The following is a 19,240-nucleotide window of genomic DNA, read 5'->3' as shown; positions in this document are numbered from 1 at the left end:
CAAATAATTTATGAGGCTATGCAAAGATGCTCAACATTAAGATAAGAAATACAGACATTAAAACAAGAAGATTCCATTTTTACCCATCAAAGCGATGAAAATTAAAATGCCCCTGGACATCCAGTGCTGGCCAGGGTGTGGGGAATAGAAATCCCCATGTCGCACTGGTGAGAGTGTTGAGTTACCACAGCATTTGGGGAAGTGATTCCAAAGCAGTCCACTTTCAGGACTTTGATCTACATAAGAAATACCCTAGAAATCAGGTTATATCACAGGGGCAAAACCCAGAAATAATCCAAATGTCCACCACCAGAAAAAGGGCTGAGTCAACTAAGCTACATTCACTCTAGATTTAAGGCACATATCGAAAAGAATGAGATACAGCTACATTGACTGAACGAGGGGGAGTCAGTGATAGAGTGCTCAATTTAAAAAGCCAAATTGAAGATAATGTAAATAATGCAATCCTATGTTTGTTATTAAAATGGTAAACTAACTAGAACTAATCCCCATATGTGTTTTTTCCCAGTTTTATTGAGCTACAATTGACATATGACATTGTGTAAGTTATGACGTGTTGATCTAATACATTTATATATTGTAAAACGATTACTACTGTAGCCTTAGCTGACACCTGTACCACGCCACTTAATTACTATTTCTTTTTTGTGGTGAGAACATTTAAGATTTATTCTCTTAGAAACTTTCATGTATATAATACAGTGTTATTAGCTGCAATCACAGTGCTACACATTAGATCTCCAGGGCTTATTTATCATATGGCTGAAGTGACCAACACTCCAGCTATATGACCAACATCTTCCCATGTGTCCCACCCCTCAGGCCTTGTCAGACCATCTACTGTTTCCACGGTTTGGCTTTTTTAGTTTCCACCTATAAGTAAAAACATACAGTGCTTATCTTTCTCTGTCTGACTTCTTTCACTTGGCATAATGTCCTCAAAGTCCATCCACGTTGTTACAGATGGAACCATGTCCTTCTTTCTCATGGTTGAAGAATAATCTGCTGTATGTAAACACCACCTCTTCCTTATCCATCCATCCACAGACAAAGACTACTCACCATTTTTCCCGGACAACTGCTGGGCAAGGCGCTTGCTTCAACAAAATACTTCCTGAGGAGATGTTTGCTGGGGTCAGGACTGTCCAGTAAAATGTAGGAGCAGAAAAAGGCTCCATGCCGAATCAGGAAGATGGCAATATCTTCATTCCCTACAGGACAGAAAGCAGAGTGCTCAGGGCATTCGGGACGCAGAGTGTGTCACGGTTGTCCAAAAGGCCAGACACGCACGTGAAACGAAAATGAGAAGGGCATGGAACTGCTGAACGTCTCTGTTGCCTCCCTTGACTCCACAGGTGCCCGTCACTGAGAGCACTTCTGTGGGGCTTTGCCCTCTGCAGCACGCGTTTGCCGTGGTTGGTCCCTGGCACTGAAATCCCCTTGCAGGAAGGAGTCGGGGGAAGGAAGAAGGACGCAGATCTTTTGAAGAAGAAGCCAAGAACAGAGCTGCAAAACTCCACACAGGCCGCTGGCTAGTCACACGAGTCACACGAGCCAAAGGCGAGTGTGATGGGCGGGCCCGCGTCTCTACAGGACAAAGGCTCTCGCGGGAGGTCTAACCGGGACCCACCTGACTTGATGGCCGCGTACAGCGGCAGGCGCACGATGACAGGGAACTCGTTCTTCCTGACTGCGTAGCTCTCCGGGTCGGCCCCGTAGGTCAGGACCAGGAGCTTCACCACTGCCAGGTGCCCCTGCTGGCAGGCCAAGGCCAGCATCCAATTCAAGAGCCGCTGGGGGCTGCAGGGACCTGCACAGATGACGGGACAGAGCGTGGCTGAAGGGACAGTTGTTTCTGCTCTGAAATCCCCTCCAGCCACGGCCCTGTTTCCCGTTGAAAGTTGCTTGTGTCCAGTTGACAGTGTCTATGGAACAGACCCCCTGAACTGCATATGACATTTCCCCACATCACTATAAACCCACCTGCCCGTCAAATAACACCCGCTGGGGAAAAGGAGCATTCAGAACAGCACATGCAGTGAGATCGTGATGAAAAACGTATGTGTGGAAATAAGACTAGGAAGAACCGCCTACCCTTAGAGCTGCAGAATTCTTTCCAGGTGGTAGGACAGTGAGATGCCCTTACTCTCTGCCTCATCCCCAGCCCTGACCACAGCCCTGGAGCAGCATCACACACAGGGACACAGGTTTTGGAGACAGGTGACTTAGGATTAAAACATTTCAACTGTGTCATCTGGGGCAAATTTCTTATCCTCTCTGTGGCTGATTTTACCCATAAGCAAAACGGGAAGAGGAACACCCTGCCTTCCAAGTTTAATGTGAGGATTAAATGACATTGTATATGTCAAGTACTCGACTCAATAAACTGTCACATCTGACAAGTGCCTGATATAACTCATTGTGGTATGTCATTATGTTCTTAGAGTAATAACACTTTTTGCTTTCCCGAATTATCTGTAATATACATATACCACTTTCATAAGTTAAAAAATACTTTGATGAAGAAACAGATCAGCCCAAAACTTAAGAGAACTGCTCCCTAAAAGAACTGCCTACTTAATTCCAGGATGAAATAACACACTGAACGAACAGGGACAGCATGGTTTGAAATGTCACAGTATCTTTAAGTTCAAAGTAATGCAAGGTCTTTTGGATCTGGCTGCCATGGAAAAATGATCTCATCCCCCATGTGGACACTTCCCAATTGCATCATAACACTCATTTCCAGAGGTGGAGAGTTCTCAGGAACCAAAGTGCTCTGGAGCCTGGAGAGAGTGCCCCTCTCTGTCATAGGAAATTGACCAGGAAATGGGGTGAGGTAGAGAAGGCAAGAATTAAAACCCAGTACACAAGGTACCTGGCATCATGTCTGGGGTGCAGAGGGTGCTAAATAAATATCCCTTCTTTGCCCTCAATTGATGACTAAAATGAACAACTCGGAGGAGGAGGTACATGAGCAGAAAACAAACTGCCCCTAACTCAGTTACGATCAGATGCCCAGCTGTGAGAAGTGCAGTGGTCATGCTGCTAACCTCTGCTGAGGATGGGGTGCGTCCGTCTCAGGAGGCAGGCCCTGTATTTCACAGTCATCATTTCAATATGAGGAGACCAAAGCTCAGGGACAGTCGGGAACTTGCTGAAGGTCCGACAGTTGGTAAATGGCAAAGTCAAGCCTTAAGTTCTGCTTTACCCGCAACCAAAGGGTACTATCTTAACCGTACAAACCCCTGTGTGTATTCTTTGAGGCCCAAATCCAGCTCAAAGAGCCCCATTTTGGTTTCCATCTTTCTACTTCCTCTCTCTCGTCAGCCCTGCTGAGCTACAAGACCAGAAATTACATAATGATGTCCTTCGAATGATGTTCATAATTACACAGTGATGTACCCGCCCACCATGGACCTCTCCTCCCTCCTCTTCTTGGACCCACCCTTGTTCTCCAGCTGCCTCTTATCTTACTTACTCCTGACAAGGGCCACCCTCCCTTCAGGCTGGGAACCCCCAGAGGACAGACACTGTTCTGCCCATCTCTGCATCCCAAGAGGGCTCAGCACAGTGCCCTGAACTCTTTCAGTCCCACTAGCTCTGTCCCAAGTTGAATTAAAGACAGGACACCCCAGGAGCTGCTGAAAACCATGCCCAGCTCCAACATACTCAGGTCCAGCCAAGCTCCCCGCTCTGCAAAGCAGGCAAACCAGGCTCTTCCTTTGTCTGCCAAGTAAACCCTACTCAGTCTGCAAAGCCCAGTTGAGATGTAGACTCCTTCTGAAGACCCCAGCCTGCACGCAGACAAGACCACCCCCTGATGTGTGGTCACAAACGACTGTGTAGACATTTCAACCTCTGCATGGTTACACCACACAGTTACACTTTTCTGCCTCAATTTCCTCTGCTGGACCAGGAGCTACTAAAGGGCTGGGACCACCTTTTTTAAAAAGCCTCTGTGTCTTTCAGGTTCTGTAGTGTGTCCAGTGCTTGGCAAATGCTCAATAAATGTAAGCTATCCAATGAGTGAGTCAGCCAGCATAGACTCTTTGGGGCAAGAACAGAGCTACTCTTGGGGATTCCTGAGGAGAAAGAATCAGCCATTGGCACCTCAGGGGCTCCTCTCTGTCTTCCTATACCTTGCTTGACCCAATATGTGTCTATGGGCCCTAACAGTGCCCTGATTTCTGTTCATAAACTCATTCTTCCTCCAGGCATATGAGGGTCTTGCCAGCTTGGAACCAAATCTGAGCACAAATCTACCTCAAAGGACACAGTCAGACACTCCCTTAACAGTGAAAAAAAAAGTGAAAAGTGAAAGTCATTCAGTCGTGTCTGACTCTTTGCAACCCCATGGACTATACAGCCTATGAAATTTTCCCAGAACACTGGAGTGGGTAGCCTTTCCCTTCTCCAGGGTATCTTCCCAACCTAGGGATCGAACCCAGGTCTCCCGCATTGCAGGAAGATTCTTTACCAGCTGAGGTATAAGGGAAGCCCAAGAATACTGGAGTGGGTAGCCTATCCTTTCCCCAGAGGATCTTCTGGATTCAGGAATCAAACCAGGGTCTCCTGCATTGCAGGTAGATTCTTTACCAAGTGAACTATCAGGGAAGCCTTTAACAGTACTACTGCATAATTTGTGGTGTGTGTGTGTGTGTGTGTGTGTGTTAGTTGCTCAGTCGTGTCCGACCCGTTGCAACCCTATAGCCTAAAGCCCGTCAGGCTCCTCTGTCCTTGGGATTTTCCAGGCAAGGATCCTGGAGTGGGCTGCCATTTCATAATTTGTGGGGTCCCATGTAAAACTTAAAATGGGGTCCCTTGTTTAAAAATTATTACAAATTTCAAGAGGGTAATTGCAGAGTGTAGTGGGCTTCCCAGGTGGCGCTAGTGACACAGAATATGTTTGCCAATGCGGGAGACCTTAGAGATGTGGGTTTGATCCCTGGGTCGGGAAGATCCCTTGGAGGAGGGCATGGCAACCCACTCCAGTATTCTTGCCTGGAGAATCCCACGGACAGAGGAGCCTGGCAGACTACAGTCACAAGACTGCAAAGAGTTGGACACAACTGAAGCGACTTAGCAGGCGTGCTCACAAACCAAGTGTGGGGCCCTTCTAAGTACAGGGCCCTGTGTGACTGCATTGTCACATACCCATGAAGCTGGCCCGACTCCCTTGCAACATTCTAACTCCCAAAGACCACTGCTAAGACAATGCCTCAGCCTATAGCTGTAGCAAGAGCTGTAACAGATCCAAGGCCATTACAGGAAATCAAAGGAGACCAGGATGCCTGAGTCTACCAGAGGAAAAAATTACTTGTTATTAAGCAAGCAACATAGCAAGGAACATCCAGACAATGTAATATTATTCAGTGATAAAATATGTGTGTGTGTGTGTGTGTGTGTGTGTGTGTATGAGCTCTCAAGTCATGAAAAGACATGGAGGAAGCTGGAATGCATACTGCTAAGTGAAGCAATCTATCTGAAAAGGCTATATACCATATGAACCCAACTATATGTCATTCTGGAAAAGGCAAAACTATGAAGACAGTACAGAAATCAGTGGTTGCCGGGAGCTGAGAAAGAGATGAAGAGGTGGAACAGGAGGGCAGTGAAATTATTCTGCATGATACAGTAATGGTCCATATATGTCATTACACATTTGTTAACAGTCATAGAATATACAACCCTAGTACAAACTATGAGTTCACATTAGTAATAATGCATCAATGTCGGTTCGTTCATCAATTTTAACAACTGTACCATTCTCACACAAAACATCACTAACAGGGAAACTGAGGAGGGTGGTATATGAGAATTCTTGGTGCTTGCTCAACAATTCTTCTTTAAACCTAAAACTGCTTTAAAGAATACCCCCAGATTTCTGGATCTGGATTGGTAAACAGTATGAGGACATAAACATTTTGGAGTGCAGTACCCCACCCCCAATGTCTGTCTGGTTCCTAGGAAAAGAGGGTCCCTGAAGGACTTCCCTGGTGGTCCAGTGGTTAAGAATCTGCCTTCCAATGCAGAGGATGCTGGTTCAATCCCTGGTTGGAGGACTAACTCCACATGCTGTGGGGCAGCTGAGCAGGTGCGCCACAACTGGACAGAAGCTTGCGTGCAGCGACAGGGATCCTTCATGCCACAACCAAGGCTCAATGAAGCCAAACAAATAAGAAAATAAGTATTTTTTCAAAAAGAGTGTCCCTGAGCAGGGGTGAAGAACTCACACCCTGGGACTTACCTGGCAAAATGAGTGAAGTGGCTCAGTCATGTCTGACTCTTTGCAACCCCATGGATGGTAGCCCACCAGGCTCCTCTGTCCATGGGATTTTCCAGGCAAGAGTACTGCAGTGGGTAGCCATTTCCTTCTCCAGAGGATCTTCCCACCCCAGGGACTGAACTCGAGTCTCCCGCCCTCCTGTCTGAGCCACCAGGGAAGCAAAGCCTCTTTACCTGGCAAGGACTCGAGTAGCTCCTGGACGACATCAGTGTGCCCAAACTGTGCTGCAACCACGGCAGGGTTGTCGTCAGTGGGCTCCGTCGGTAGCTCCACCAGCCTCTCAGTGAGAAGATACCGGACGGTCTCCAGGTCACCATGGGCTGCAGAGATACTCAGGAGCTGGCCCTGGTCAAAACAGAGCCAGGACAAGACGTCAGCACGAAGAGTGCTGCTGGGAACTGCCAAGAGAACCAACTCTAAAGGCTCACCAAGCCCACGGGCAAGTCTGGGACTGTGCTGCCCAGGACGGCAGGACCAGTCATGTGTGGCTGTTAAGGCTTGAAACATGGCTCACGCAAAGTGAGATGTGCTGAAAATGTAAAATCATATGTGATTTCAAAGTTCAGTTCTGTTGCTCAGTCGTGTCTGACTCTTTGCGACCCTAAGCAGCATGCCGAGCTTCCCTGTCACACCAACTCCTGGAGCTTGCTCAAACTCATGTCCATCGAGTCAGTGATGCCATCCGACCATCTCTTCCTCTGTTGTCCCCTTCTCCTCCTGCCTTCAGTCTTTCCCAGCATCAGGGTCTTTTTCAGGTAATTTCAAAGACTTACTACAAAAACAGTAAACTATCTTGTCAATACTTTCTGGGGCTCTAAAATCACAGTGGATACTGACTGCAGCAAAGAAAATTAAAACACACTTGTCCCTCGGAAGGAAAGCTATGACAAACGTAGACAGTGTATTAAAAAGCATAGACATATTTTGCTGACAAAGGTCCATGTAGTCAAAGCTATGCTTTTTCTAGTTGTCATGTATGGATGTGAGAGTTGGACCATAAAGAAGGCTGAGCGCTGAAGAATTGATGCTTTCAAATTGTGGTGCTGGAGAACTCTTGAGAGTCCCTTGGACTGCAAAGAGATCAAACCAGTCAATCCTAAAAGAAATCAGTCCTGAATAATCACTGGAAGGACTGATGATGTAGCTGAAGCTCCAATACTTTGGCTACCTCATGCAAAGAGCCACCTCATTGCAAAAGACCCTGATGAAAGATTGGAGGCAAAAGGAGGAGGAGGCAGCAGATGGTTAGATAACTTAGACAGTATCACCAACCAAAGAGATTTGAGTTTGAGGAAGCTCTGAGAGATAGTGAAGGACAGGGAAGCCTGGTGTACTGCAGTCCATGGGGTTGCAAAGAGTCAGACAGGACTTACTGACTGAAAAACAAAAACAATCTTGTCAAAAATTTTTATATTGATTATATGTTGGAATGATAATCTTTAATATATTCTAGTTAAATAAAACAGAGTATTAAAGTTTACCTGTTTTGTGAAATTTGACCAATATCTGTGCTTTAGTTAATAATATTGTATCACAGGTTAATTTCCTCTTTTCTTTTTTTTTAATTTAAATTTATTTATTTTAATTGGAGGCTAATTACTTTACAATATTGTATTGGTTTTTCCATACATCAACAAGAATCCGCCACGGGTTTACACTTGCTCCCCATCCTGAACCCCCCTCCCACCTCCCTCCCTGTTTTCTTACAACATGATATTTCTTTATATTTTCAGAATTGTATTAGAATACTAGTAATAGTTATATAATCACAATAGTAAAAGATCTTCATCAGTTTTCACAATAGTCAGACAAAAAATAAAAGATAATTATAATTACAAGCCATAATGGAAACATGATTAACCTAACAGTATAAAATAATTACAATCTGAGGCATTAAGCAAAGTGATGTGGTACATGGAAGTACATATATGCACAAGTTTTCATCCACCCAGCCAGTCCATGTCTTTTTGGTGCATTTAATCTATTTACATTTCAGTTAAGTTTGATATGTATGATTCTATTACCACTTTCTTAATTGCTTTGGGTTTATTCTTTGTAGGCATTTTCCTTCTTTTGTGTTTCCTGCCTAGAGAAGTTCCTGCAGTATTTATTGTAAAGCTGGTTTGGTGGTGCTGAATTCTCTTAACTTTTGCTTGTCTGTACAACCCGATTTTGACGTTAAATCTGAATAAGGTGTTGCCGGGTAGAGTATTCTTGGTTGTAGGTTCTTCCCTTTCATCACTTTAAATATATTGTGCCATTTATTTCAGGCTTGCAGAGTTTCTGTTGAGAAATTAGCTGATAACCAGATGAGAATTCCCTTGTATGTAATTTGTCATTTTTCCCTCGTTGCTTTTAATATTTTATCTTTGTCTTTCATTTTTGTCAGTTTGATTACTACTTAATATGTGTCTCAGTATGTTCCTCCTTGGGTTTATCCTGCCTGGGACTCTGTGCTTCCTGGACTTGGTTGACTATTTATTTTCCCATGTTAGGGAAGTTTTCAGCTCTTACCTCTTCAAATACTTTCTTGGGTCCTTTCTCTCTCTCTTCTCCTTCTGGGACCCCTATAATGTGAATGTTGGTACATTTAATGTTTTCCCAGAACATTCTTAGGCTGTCTTCATTTTTTTTCATTCTTTTTTCTATATTTTGTTTTACAGCAGTAATTTCCACCACTCTCTCTTCCAGGTCACTTATCCATTCTACCTGTGATTCTGCTGTTGATTCATTCTAGTATATTGTTCATCTCTGTTTGTTTGTTCTTTAGTTCTTCTAGGTCTTTGTTAAACATTTCTTGCATCTTCTCCATTCTTTTTCTGAGATCCTAAATCAACTGGATCAAATTGCCAACATCTGTTGAATCACTGAAAAAGCAAGAGAGTTCCAGAAAAACATCTACTTCTACTTTATTGACTACACCAAAGCCTTTGACTTATAGAGCACAACAAACTGTGGAAAATTCTTAAAAAGATGGGAATACCAGACCACCTGACCTCCCTCCTGAGAAATCTGTATGCAGGTCAAGAAGCAACAGTTAGCACTGGACATGGAACAACAGACTGGTTCCAAACAGGAAAAGGAGTATGTCAAGCAAGGTTGTATATTGTCACTCTGCTTATTTAACTTATATGTAGAGTATATCATGTGAAATGCTGGGCTGGATGAAGCACAAGCTGGAATCAAGATTTCCAGGAGAAATATCAATAAACTCAGATACACAGATGACACCACCCTTATGTCAGAAAGCAAAGGAGAACTAAAGAGCCTCTTGATGAAAGTGAAAGAGGAGAGTGAAAAAGTTGGCTTAAAACTCAACATTCAGAAAACGAAGATCATGGCATCAGGTCCCCTTACTTCATGGCAAATAGATGGGGAAACAATGGAAACAGTGACACTTTATTTTAGGGGGCTCCAAAATCACTGTAGATGGTGACTGCAGCCATGAAATTAAAAGACGCTTGCTCCTTGGAAGAAAAGTTATGACCAACCTAGATAGCATATTAAAAAGCAGACATATTACTTGGCCAAAAAAGGTCCTTCTAGTCAAAGCTATGGTTTTTCCAGGAGTCATGTATGGATGTGAGAGTTGGACTATAAAGAAAGCTGAGCACCAAAGAATTGATGCTTTTGAACTGTGGTGTTGGAGAAGGCCTTGAGAGTCCCTTGGACTGCAAGGAGATCCAACCAGTCCATTCTAAAGGAGATCAATTCTGGATATTCATTGGAAGGACTGATGCTGAAGCTGAAGCTGAAACTTCAATACTTTGGCCACCTGATGAGAAGACCTGACTTATTGGAAAAGATCTTTATGCTGGGAAAGATTGAAGGCAGGAGGAGATGGAGACGACAAAGGATGAGATGGTTGGATGGCATCACTGACTTGATGGACATGAGTTTGAGCAAGCTCCGGGAGTTGGTGATGGACAGAGATGCCTGGTGTGCTGCAGTCCATGGGGTCACAAGGATTTGGAAATGACTGAGCGACTGAACTGAAGTCATCTGCGCTATTATTATTTTGAATTCTTTTTCTGGAATGTTGCCTATCTTCACTTCATGTAGTTGTTTTTCTGAGGTTTTATCTTGTTCTTTCATCTGGGAGATAATCGTCTGCCATTTCATTTTGATTAAATTTCTGTGGCTGTGGTTTATGTTTTGGAGCCTCTAGGATTGTAGTTCTTCTTGCTTCTTCTGTCTGTCCTCTGGTGGATGAGGCTGTTGGGAAGGACTGGTATGGGAAAAAACTGGGTCTTGTCCTGGTGGGCAGGGTCATGCTCAGTAACACTGTAATCTGCTGATGGGTGGGGCTCCCTCTCTATTAGCTGTTTGGCCTGAGGTGACTCAGCCCTGGAGTCTACAGGCTCTATGGCAGGGTTAATAACTACTTCCAAGAGGGCTCGCTTGCCAAGGGGCACCTCCCAGAACTGCTGCTGCCAATTCCTCTGTCCCCGTGGCAAGCCACTGCTGACCCACACCTCCATGGGAGACCCTCCACTGTTCATTATGTGTTTTCAAGATTCCACATTGTATTTAGTTGCATTGAGCAGTTTCAGCTACATGTAACAGGTTCTGATAAATTCTCCTTTCATTTTTAGTCTGTTACAGATATTTTCTAATTTTCCTTGTTATGGTTTCTTGGATACACCCATCATTTAAAAGTGGACGTTTATTTTCCAAACACATGGAGTTTTTAAAGTACCCTTGATGCTAATTTCTCATTTTGATATTAGCTTCTCATTTAAATTCTTTCTTCTCTGCAATCACCTTCTGTGTTTTCTCAGTCTTTTAACCTTTTTGAGGTTTTCAATGGCTAAGTCTCTTGGTAACTGTCACATTACACTTGAAAATATGTGGGTTATTTTCAAATATCTTTTGATATTGATTTCTAACATAAGTGCACAGTGATAAGAGAACATATTCTGTATGATTTCAATACCTTTGACATGAAAGTTTTGCCTTTTGTTTTATGTCTCTGGATACGTTCCAGTGTCTCCTGGTTTATAGTCTACGGCAACTTGAATAGAACTTGTACCCTGCGTTGTGTGAGAATTGTATACATCTTAATAATGTTGAATTGATTCACAGTGCTTTTCAGGTCTACTATATCCTTCTACTTTCATGTCCAGTTATTCTATTAACTTTTGAGGGTTTGATTTATTTTGAAATCCCAACTAAAAACCTTAATTTATCTACTTAAAAAATTGTAATACATAGTAGAACTATATGTAACTTTGTTCTGCATTTTTCAAGTCTTCTGTAAATGTGTTATAATACTATCATAATTTAAAAAATTAAGAATTAAGAAAAGTTTACCTGTTTTTGTTTAGTTTTTTAATGCTACTTCTAGAAAACTCTACCTTCTAAGTGTCTCATATTCTGTTTCTTTGGAACAGCATCATTGTTTTGCCAAAAGTTTTCACTTTCATCTCAGGTTCAGATTTGTTAACAAATTATATTATATAGTTATATATATATATCTCCTCATTGTATACAAATTAACAATACAAATATTTATTAGAGAATTATCTAGTCTACTTTCGATACACATTAAAAGAGAAAAAAAGAAACAGCAGAGGACAGCAATAGCATATACACCATGAAACTGAATTTGCTGACATCTGGACTTAAACATGCCTTCCCAGGTGGTGCTAGTGGTCAAGAAACTGCCTGCCAATGCAGGAGATGCAAGAGGTCCAGGTTCAATGGGAAGTTCTGTGTGACGGCAGTCTGGAGTTCCATTTGGGAAAAGGTCCCAGGCAGTGCGACTGCTCTGTGGGTAACACTTTGGACTGTTGCTTCCTGGGTCCCCGCTTACAATCCCCAGGCCAAAAACAATGGGCCAACAACTTTGACCTGCTCCAGTTCTCCCATAAGAAGAGAGGTTTTGACCACATATACTGTGAATTCATAATGGGAGGAATCAAAAATGCTCAGTTCAGTTCAGTCACTCAGTTACATCCGACTCTTTGTGACCTCAAGGACTGCAGCACGTCAGACTTCCCTGTCCATCACCAACTCCTGGAGCTTGCTCAAACTCATGTCCATTGAGTCAGTCATGCCATCCAACCATCTCATCCTCTGTTCTCCCCTTCTCCTTTCCTGCCTTCAATCTTTCCCAGCATCAGGTCTTTCCCAATGAGTCAATTCTTCACATCAGGCGGCCACACTATTGGAGCTTCAGGTTCAATATCAGTCTTTCCAATGAATGATTCAGGACTTACTGCCTTTTGAATTGAATGGTTTGATCTCCTTTCAGTCCAAGGGACTCTCAAGAGTCTTCTCCAACAACACAGTTCAAAAGCATCAGTTCTTCAGCACTCAGCTTTTTTTATGGTCCACCTCTCACATCCATACATGATTACCGGAAAAACCATAGCTTTGACTAGATGGGCCTTTGTTGGCAAAGTAATGTCTCTACCTTTTAATAGGCTGTCTAGGTTGGTCATAACTTTTCTTCTAAGGAGCAAGTGTCTTTTAATTTCATGGCTACAGTCACCATCTGCAGTGATTTTGGAGCCCAAGAAAATAGTCTGTCACTGTTTCCATTGTTTCCCCATCTATTTGCCATGAAGTGATGGGACTGGATGCCATAACTTTAGTTTTTTGAATGTTGAGTTTAAAGCCAACTTTCACATTCATCAAGAGGCTCTTCAGTTCCTCTTTGCTTTCAGCCATAAGCATGGTATCATCCGCCTATCTGAGGTTATTGACATTTCTCCTGGCAATCTTGATTCCAGCCTGTGCTTCTTCCAGCCCAGTGTTTCTCACGATGTACTCTGTATATAATTTAAATAAGCAGGGTGACAATATACAGCCTTGATGTACTCCTTTTCCTGATTTGGAACCAGTCTGTTGTTCCATCTCCAGTGCTAAGTGTTACTTCTTGACCTACATACTGATTTCTCAGGAGGCAGATCAGGTGGTCTGGTATTCCCATCTTTTTAAGAATTTTCCAGTTTGTTGTGATCCACACAGTCAAAGGATTTGGCATAGTCAATAAAGCAGAAGTAGATGTTTTTCTGGAATTCTCTTGCTTTTTCTATGATCCAACGGATGTTGCCAGTTTGATCTCTGGTTCCTCTGCCTTGTCTAAATCCAGCTTGTACATGTGGAAGTTCTTGGTTCACATACTGCTGAAGCCTTGCTTGAAGAATTTTCCAAAAATGCTCTCTTCTCAATAATTATCAAGCACATTGAACTTGACTACTTCCCCCCCAAAATTCTCTTACAACTTTGAGAACAGGCTGGAGGTTTAGTAATTGAGCTATTTCCAGCTATTAATTAAATGAAGACCTTAAACTTGTGCTAATCAAAGTATTGCACACAAAACATCAATAAAGTGCTCTCCTGGTTTACAGCCAATAAGAATTTCCCACAAGGACCAGAACATAGCAATAATCTTCCCAAGCTGTAGGCCAGCAAGAGGGTTGATCTCTATAAGCTTTTGGAAGAAGTTTGGCATATGTTTCAAAATTTTTAAAACGCTCTTACCCACATTCTCAATTTTTGCAAATCTACCTAAGTGAAGAAAATAGCTGACAATAAGAAAACTATCAGGCAAAAAAAATTCAGTATAGTATTCTTTATAGAAATAAAAAATTAGAAACAATCCAAATATCTAACCAAATGGAATAGCCAGATAAATGAGAGTGTCTCTACCAGATGAAATGTCATGTATCCACTGAAGGTGAGGCACATAAGGAACTTATAGTCATACAGAAAATGGTTCATATAATATTAGGTAAAAGAAAGCAGTATGCAAAACTATACATAAATAAGACTCTATCTATATTAGAAACAATAAAAATAAAAAACGAATGTTCAGATCAGCAACTCGAAAAAGAGTATACCAAAAATGCTCAGTGGGATTGTTTGGATGATTAATTTTGGTTCTTTTTTCCTTTACTTTTATATGTTTTTAAAATTTTCAGTTTGCACATGTGCTATTTTATAGTGGAAAAAAAGTATAAAAGACTATATTAGGTTAAACCCTCGACTGTCAGTTTTGTCCTTTTCCTTTCTGTGACCCCCTTCCTGCCCCTGGGAATGATGGCACAGCATGCTTACCTGACAAGCTGAGAAGTCCACTCGAAAGGACTGACACCAGGAGGTTTACATGAGAAACAAGGTATTCAGAACCCAGGAAAGATCCCCATTATTCTAATGATAACAAGAAAATAATTTTCATGGTAACCTTCACTCAACCTGGGTCCCCAGTTCTGGCAAGAAGGGCTGGCATAGACCTTACCTTTTCCAGCTGGGATGTGCTCTCGTCACAAGCTTCTCGGAGCAGATGCTGGGCTCTGCTGATGTCTCCTCGCCTGTACGCAGCATGAATGCCTTCCGTCCTGGGGCTCTGCACCATGGGCTCACTGCCTGGCATGGAGAGTTTGCTGCCCATGTCCCCAGCACCTGGGTGAACAGAGGCACACACACATCACCTCCACCGCCAGTGCTGCTTACGGGAACCACCAGAGAGGAGAGGGGGATGTGCTTAAGCCAGAGAGGGTTGCTCCAAAATGCTGCCAGTGTCGCCCAGCACAGCCAACTTCAGCACCTGCCCCCCGTGGAGGCACTCCTGCACGGAGCCAGACGTGAAGGCGTGGGGAGGCTGGAAGATTATGGAGTGAGACAATGCCCAGAGAGCGGGTCCAGGTCTCCCAGGGCAGCTGCCTGGCAGGTTGGCCTCACCAACAGCAACACCAAACTGCCCCACTGCTGTGTCCCTCAGAGGGATACGGTATCCCGTGAAGGAAGAAAGGCAAGTCAAAACCTGAGTATGTGGAAATCTAGACCCTCTCTGCCTGGAAAACGCCAAAAAGGCATGGGATTTAGAATGGCAGCCCTCACTCCATACTTGCTGGGTCTGAAGACGCAGACATGAAAGCTGTCAGCCCTTGGAGCTCCCACTCTAGAATGGCTTCATAATTAGCAGTCTGTAGATCCCAGAAGGCTTCAGAGACTTCCTGCACATCCTAAAGTTGCACAGAAAATTGTGTGTATATGTGTGTGTATGCACGCACATTTCTCTGGGAAGAAAATTCAAGGTTCCTACTAGATTTGTAAATGTGTTACTGAACCAGAGTCTAAAGTTCTGTCTCTATCATAGAAAAGACTGCAATGAATGAGTAGTTACATTTTGATTGTGTTAAGTGGCAGCAGAAATGGAGACAGAATTCGAAAATCATTCTTGGCCAAGTCCACACAGCTCGTAAGAGGCAAACCGTGACTGAGGTTTGGTTCACCAGCTCTTAGGCTGGGGCTAACCCCACTCCATCTCTTTGAAGAGATGAAAAAAAAAAAAAAAAACGGCTTTTTTTTTCGTGTTAAAATGTAAATGATGATGAAGGTTGCCTTCCAAACATTCACATCACAAAAGCAAATCACATTACAGCGGCTAATGTTTGGAAAAAAGTTTTTTTCAAAATTTATTTACAATAGGATAAAAATTACATGTTTAGAAATAAATTTTTTAAATGATGGATAAGATCTACACCCTGAAAACTATAAACATTGCTGAGAGAAGTTAAATAAGACCTATACAAATGGAAAGACATCTCATGTTCGTGGATTAAAACAATCAAAATTATTAAGTCTCAATTCTCTCTGATTTTATCTGTAGATTCAATGTAATCCCAACCATAATTCCAATAGGATTTGAGGGAGATAAAATTGACAACCTGATCCTCAAATTTGTTCAAAAATTCAAAGGATTTACCCCAAACAATCTTGAAAAATAAGAGCTGGAGGATCTACACTACTTGATTTCAAGTCTTACACAAAACTATAATAATAGTCAAAGCAGTGTGCTGCTGCTGCTGCTGCTAAGTCGCATCAGTCGTGTCCGACTCTGTGCGACCCCATAGACGGCAGCCCACCAAGCTCCCCCGTCCCTGGGATTCTCCAGGCAAGATCACTGGAGTGGGTTGCCCTTTCCTTCTCCAATGCATGAAAGTGGAAAGTGAAAGTAGGAAGTCACTCGGTCGTGTCTGACTCTCAGCAACCCCTTGGACTGCAGCCTACCAGGCTCCTCCGTCCATGGGATTTTCCAGGCAAGAGTCCTGGAGTGGGGTGCCATTGCCTTCTCCGAGTGTGCTACTAGTATATACAAATTTATCTGTAGAACAGAATAGCTTCTCAGCTTTCTGTTGGGAAATAGACTCATACTTGTACATCCAATTAATTTGTGATAAGGGTGCCAACACAATGAGAAAAGCAAAAATTATTTCAATAAATCATGCTGGGACAACTGGACATCATTGAATAAAAAGGGATTCTGACTCCTACTTCTCACCACACACAAAAATTACTTTGAAATGGATCATGGATTTAAACATAAAGGTTAAAACCGTAGTGCTCCTAGGAAAAAAATATCACAGGAGGACATTTTTATGACTTGAGAGTAGGCAAAGCTTTCTTAGATGGGACACAGAAAGTAATAAACATGAAAGGAAAAAATTACTAATTAGACTTCAACAAAATTTAAAACTTATGCTCATCAGAAGGTTGATCTACCATTTAAAAACTATTTACCATTTGACAATGAGTAGGCAAGTTACATACTGGAAGAAAATATTTGCAAAACATACACCCAAAAAACGAATGGTATTCAGAAAACAGGAAGAACTCCTATAACTTGGTAATAAAGGACAAACAACCCAGTTAAAAACAAGCAAAGATTTGAATAGCAGAAGAGGTTCAAAAAGCTCAATATCATTAGTCATCAGGGAAATGAAAATTAAACACCATTACAATCCCACGAAAGTCAGTAAAATTTAAAAAGACTGATAATACTTGGTGAGGATATGGAGAAACCAGAACACTCATACCTTATTGGTTGCGTCTAAAATTGTACAACCACTTTGGAAACAAGTCTATTGGTTTCTTACGAAACTAAGTACACACCTATCCTATGACTTCCTTATTCTATTCTTAGGTATTTACCCAAGAAAATATGCCTAAAATATATCCAATAATGTTTATATTAAACGCCATTGGGGTTGCAAAGAGTCGGACACGACTGAGCAACTGATCTGATCTGATCTGATCTGATAGTATTTTCAAACTGTAAAGGTGTCCATCAAAAGGAGTTGAATAAATAACTCCCATAGTATAGTGACTACTCAGCAATCAAAAGGAATAAACTGCTGATCCAGGAAATGACTGATGGTAATCTAAAAACACACTGCTGAATGAAAGAATGACTTCATAAAATGATCCCATGTATATGCTGTTCTGATCTATGGTGGGAAAAAAATCAGAACAGTGGTTCCTGAGGGTGCGCATGAAGTTCACCAGAAAAGGGCACGAGGAAATTGTTTAGGCATGGTTCTATATCTTGATGACGTTTTCAGTATACAGGTGGTGGCTTTTGTCAAAACTTATCAAATAGTCCAATGAAGATATGTACATTTTCTTTATATAAATTTTATCTAAAAATTATAAACAATATTAAACTATAGTGAATAAAATGAATACTAAAGTATTTGAGGGTGAAAAGTACAGATATTTCCAACTTAATTTGAGATGCATTAATAATAACAGATTGATAGATGGACAGAAGAACAGATAGATGGATAGAAATGAGAATAATTTCATAAAGTGTTAATGGTAGAATTTAGGTGGTGGGTATATGGACATACATAGTTCAATTCTTTCAGTTTTACTGTATGTTCAACTTTTCACAACAAAATCTTGGGAGAAGTAAATCAGAATAACGTACCCTAAATGCAAGGCCTGCCATATGGCATACTGAACGAGTTCCACCACCAGCGCAGAAAAGTCCTGCTTGGGGAGACAAGGAAAGACAAACTGCTTACAGTAGAGGTCCTTGATACCATTCAGAGTCTTTGTAGCTCACTCTAAGCCATGACTATTTCCAAGACAATCATTCTGAAAACTCACATTAAGTGGATTTCAGGAGCATCACTCACAATCTGCACCCTTCCTGAAACATGAATGCAAGACTGTTGTGTTTAAATGGAGTTTACTGGGGTTTGGGCTCTGTATTTTTAGAAAGAGGAATCAGAAAAGGGTATAGTGTGTAAGAAGTTATACATTAGGCAGCTTCCCAGGTGGCGCTAGTGGTATGGAATCTGCCTGCCAGAGCAGGAGACACAAGAGATGCAGGATATTGGGAAGATTCCCTGGAAAAGGAAATGGCACCCCACTCCAGTATTCTTGCTTGGAAAATCCCATGGACAGAGGAGCCTGATGGGCTACTGTCCATGGGACCACAAAGAGTCAGACATGGCTGAACACACACACTTCAAGGCAGCTTCACGTCTCAACGCACACTAACAATCCTCATTAACCTTTATTTTTTTATATTTGTAGTTACCTTTTATTTAACATTTTTATTTCTCTCATTTATCTCTTTTAACTAGAATTACCATCTTATGTCATTTCTTTTTATTTATTTTTAATTGGAAGATAATTGCTTTACAATATCGTGTTGTTTTCTGCCATATATGAATCAGTAATAACTAAATATATATATATACACACACACACATATATATCCCCTCCCTCTTAGTGCTCCCTCTCACCCACCTCTCTAGGTCATCACAGAGTGCCAGGCTTGGCTCTCTGTGTTATATAGCATCTTCCCACTAGCCATCTATTTGAGAGAGTGGCACACCATGTAAAAGACATGTACAATTTACTACCATGTAAAATAGAATCCTCATTAATTATTAATAGTCAGAGACCCTGAAACATTTGAGCGCCACGGGCAGGGAGGAGGGAAGCCACTGGAGGGAGAAGGCTTTGTCGGGGCAGAAGAAGGCAGAATACACGGCAGCGTCATCCATCAGAAAAGGCACTTAGTCACGTCACTGCTCATCTTTCAGAATTAAGCAAATACCCCCCTTAGCTCCATAAAAGACAGGTGTGTGCAAAGGCATAAAGTAACTTCTTCTCTTCAGTTAG

The 19,240-nt window shown here is 42.1% G+C and overlaps 1 protein-coding gene across 4 annotated transcripts in view; it reads right to left on the bottom strand.

Moving 5' to 3' along the window:
• Nucleotides 1-19,240, bottom strand: part of LRRK1 (leucine rich repeat kinase 1) — a 134,714-nt gene that overhangs the window by 77,632 nt on the left and 37,842 nt on the right. For all 4 annotated transcript variants that reach the window (XM_025271629.3, XM_025271631.3, XM_044933271.2 and 1 more), the window contains 4 exons: nt 14,559-14,722; nt 6,484-6,655; nt 1,652-1,831; nt 1,084-1,232 (listed from right to left, as the gene is read on the bottom strand). In XM_025271629.3, the coding sequence (XP_025127414.2) occupies nt 1,084-1,232; nt 1,652-1,831; nt 6,484-6,655; nt 14,559-14,722 (665 nt within the window). The remainder of the gene's footprint in view (nt 1-1,083; nt 1,233-1,651; nt 1,832-6,483; nt 6,656-14,558; nt 14,723-19,240) is intronic.

Source organism: Bubalus bubalis, chromosome 20 (assembly GCF_019923935.1).
Source record: "Bubalus bubalis isolate 160015118507 breed Murrah chromosome 20, NDDB_SH_1, whole genome shotgun sequence".
Classification (NCBI taxonomy): domain Eukaryota; kingdom Metazoa; phylum Chordata; class Mammalia; order Artiodactyla; family Bovidae; genus Bubalus; species Bubalus bubalis.
The sequence above is the reverse complement of the archived record's forward strand: the minus strand, read 5'-3'. Positions and strand labels throughout refer to the sequence as shown.